This window comes from Oxyura jamaicensis, unplaced genomic scaffold (genome assembly GCF_011077185.1).
Source record: "Oxyura jamaicensis isolate SHBP4307 breed ruddy duck unplaced genomic scaffold, BPBGC_Ojam_1.0 oxyUn_random_OJ60678, whole genome shotgun sequence".
In the NCBI taxonomy this organism is placed as follows: domain Eukaryota; kingdom Metazoa; phylum Chordata; class Aves; order Anseriformes; family Anatidae; genus Oxyura; species Oxyura jamaicensis.
Genome location: NW_023306827.1, coordinates 1 through 2,478, shown reverse-complemented (window position 1 = coordinate 2,478; position 2,478 = coordinate 1). Strand labels below are relative to the sequence as shown.

Sequence of the window (2,478 nt, the reverse complement as noted above, 5' to 3'; positions counted from 1 at the left end):
CTGCTGTCAGAATAGAGTTTTTTGCCTTTTCTGTCTCAGAATGTGTAAGAACAGCAACTGGTATATTGTGTATTGTGATTTGTTATGTGTTTACAAGTATTATGTGAATAAGCCATTACTGCTGTCTTTTAGGAGGTAGACTGAGGAGTGGGAGGGGGAGGGTTTTTCTCAGGAGTAAGCTTCAGGCAGCAAAATCAGCACTTTTGTGTAGTGAAGCTAATACTCCCAAGAACTGCTAAACTTATTTTCCTCACGTAGTACACTTTTCACATAGCTACAAAAGCAAAAATGCCCAGCTATTATGGCACTGGGGAATGTTTGATTTCTTGCACATGTGTAATACAGCGGGCTCAGTGCACAGTAAATCTGGTGTTGGAGGGAAGGGAAACTTTTTGTTGTTATCGGGAGATGTGTGGCACGTAGAACAGTAAGACAGCATTATTTTTGCAGAAATAAAAGTTATTCTTGAATTTTTAAGGTGTATTAGCGAAAGAAATGCTATAGTGTTAAAATAGTAAAGGCAGATAGACATAATAGGGAAGACAACTTCTGTAAAATGTGACATTTTTTGATTTAATTCCCTTAGGTATGAGTTCTAGTGAGGATGTATTTTGATTTGAGTGCTATTCTCAGCATAAGGTTTTAACTTATGCAGTATTTCCTACTGGTATATTAAAGATTTACTTTAAAATTTCTATAACCCCTACTTATAAGTTGATAATTAGAAGTATATTTGTGAATCTATACTTTTGACTATTTTATTTGTATTTCATAACTAGTTGTGTTTGCATTATTAAATTTTAATTACAAGACTAATATAATAAACTGGGTCTTTTGGGTACTGCTACATGTGATCAAAGCAACTCCTTGTTTTCTGTGCAATGTATGCGTGGTCTCTGACAACCCGAACTAAGATCCCAGATTTTGAAATATCCTGCCTTCCAAATGATGTTCTCGTGTCCTTTCTTACCTTTTTTTTTTTCTCTCTGCTGCAAAACATGACACTTGTCTTCATTCTGCTGCCAGAATAAACACTTGACTTTTTTTTTTACCCTGTGTCGCAAGCATGGTCCTCAACACTGTTTCAGTGTCCTGGAGTGGAAGATACATGTTCCACTTCTGCTGGCATGAAAGGTGATGAACATGTGCATACTTGAGAGTTACTGTATTGTCTACCAAAGTCCTTTTAAAAATGGTTTGAATATACCATGAGCAATGCATGTTACAGTTCTGATAATTCAGTTTTGTTATTAATCAGATATCTTGGGTCTACTACTTCTGCTCCTTTACAGTCATCACTGAACTTTGAGAGACATTCTGAAAACTTTTTGTGGACAGAGAATCGTTATGAAGTAAATCAGAGAAGACACAACTCCTCAGATGGGCTTGATTTTAACGTTGGACGACGTTATGGAGGTATAGTTTAGCTTTCATGGAATGTTTTTACATCATTGATGTGTAGCACTCTAGCTAGGAAAAAAAAAAAACTGATAATAGTTGTCCTATGCTAAATGTTGTGTTCTGTAGTAACATTAGAGGTGATGGAAAGATGGATTATTTGGGAGAGAATGCAATGAGTAAGGGTTAGTCAGAGTAATGCAATTCCAGGTGTATTTGTATCTTAACTCATTCTTATTCTTAATTTTCTAGCTAGTGGCATATAAATGAGTAGCCAGGAAAAGGGGTTGAGTAGTCTTAACGTTGGACTACTATCCTCTTTCTCTAGAACTGTTTTATGAGATTCTTCCCTGCTGCTTATATGAATAAGTTCACTATGCTACCACATCCCAGAGTATGGGGCTGCTTGCTTGACTCCTCTAACAATTCTGCAAAAGTAGAATGTTATTACATTTCTTTAAAACTTAAAAATCTAAGGGCATTTTGGAAGAAAAGAGAAGAATGGTTGGCGTTCACAAAGCAGAAATGGTACAGAAAATATAAACTATTGTGGGGGATACCATGGCGGAGCTTCCTATGCTCATACCAGCACTTCCCACTGTGGAAAAAGCCAAGGACTGCATGAAAACAATGTACCTGATAATGAAACTGGGAAAAAGGAAGACAAGGAAGTACCTAACCAGTTTGAGGCTGAGGATTTTGTAAGTTAATTGTAATTATAATAAACAAGATTCTGTTGTTTCTGCAAGTTCCATTTTGTCCATTACAAGCTACATCATGAAACTTCACCAGTTATAGGTTATTATGTAAGGGATCACCCTTCACATAGGTAAGGGGGTGTTAATCATTTGTCCACGCACTTGTTTCTCTGTTCATCTCCATTTTTATCATTGTATATTTATTATTGTCACTTAAATGTTTAAGTGAAACTACAGTTGGGTTCTAAGTTGATTTTTTCATAGTATTTTGCCACAGTAAACTGTGGCACGTGTAATTGTGTAGAATTTAATACATACCTGCAAATTTGAAGTACTGTACTGGGTCTGGCTGGGATGTTAACTTTCCCTGCAGCAGCCCATA

At 36.3% G+C, this 2,478-nt stretch overlaps 1 protein-coding gene across 1 annotated transcript; it reads left to right on the top strand.

The window, feature by feature from the left end:
• Window positions 1–984: 984 nt before the first annotated feature.
• LOC118158892 (vasculin-like) lies at window positions 985–2,347 on the top strand. Its single transcript, XM_035313569.1, has 2 exons — window positions 985–1,416; window positions 1,876–2,347. The coding sequence occupies exons 1-2, from the start codon at window positions 1,209–1,211 to the stop codon at window positions 2,106–2,108; spliced, it is 441 nt and encodes a 146-aa protein (XP_035169460.1). The 5' UTR covers window positions 985–1,208; the 3' UTR covers window positions 2,109–2,347.
• The last annotated feature ends 131 nt before the right edge of the window (window positions 2,348–2,478 follow it).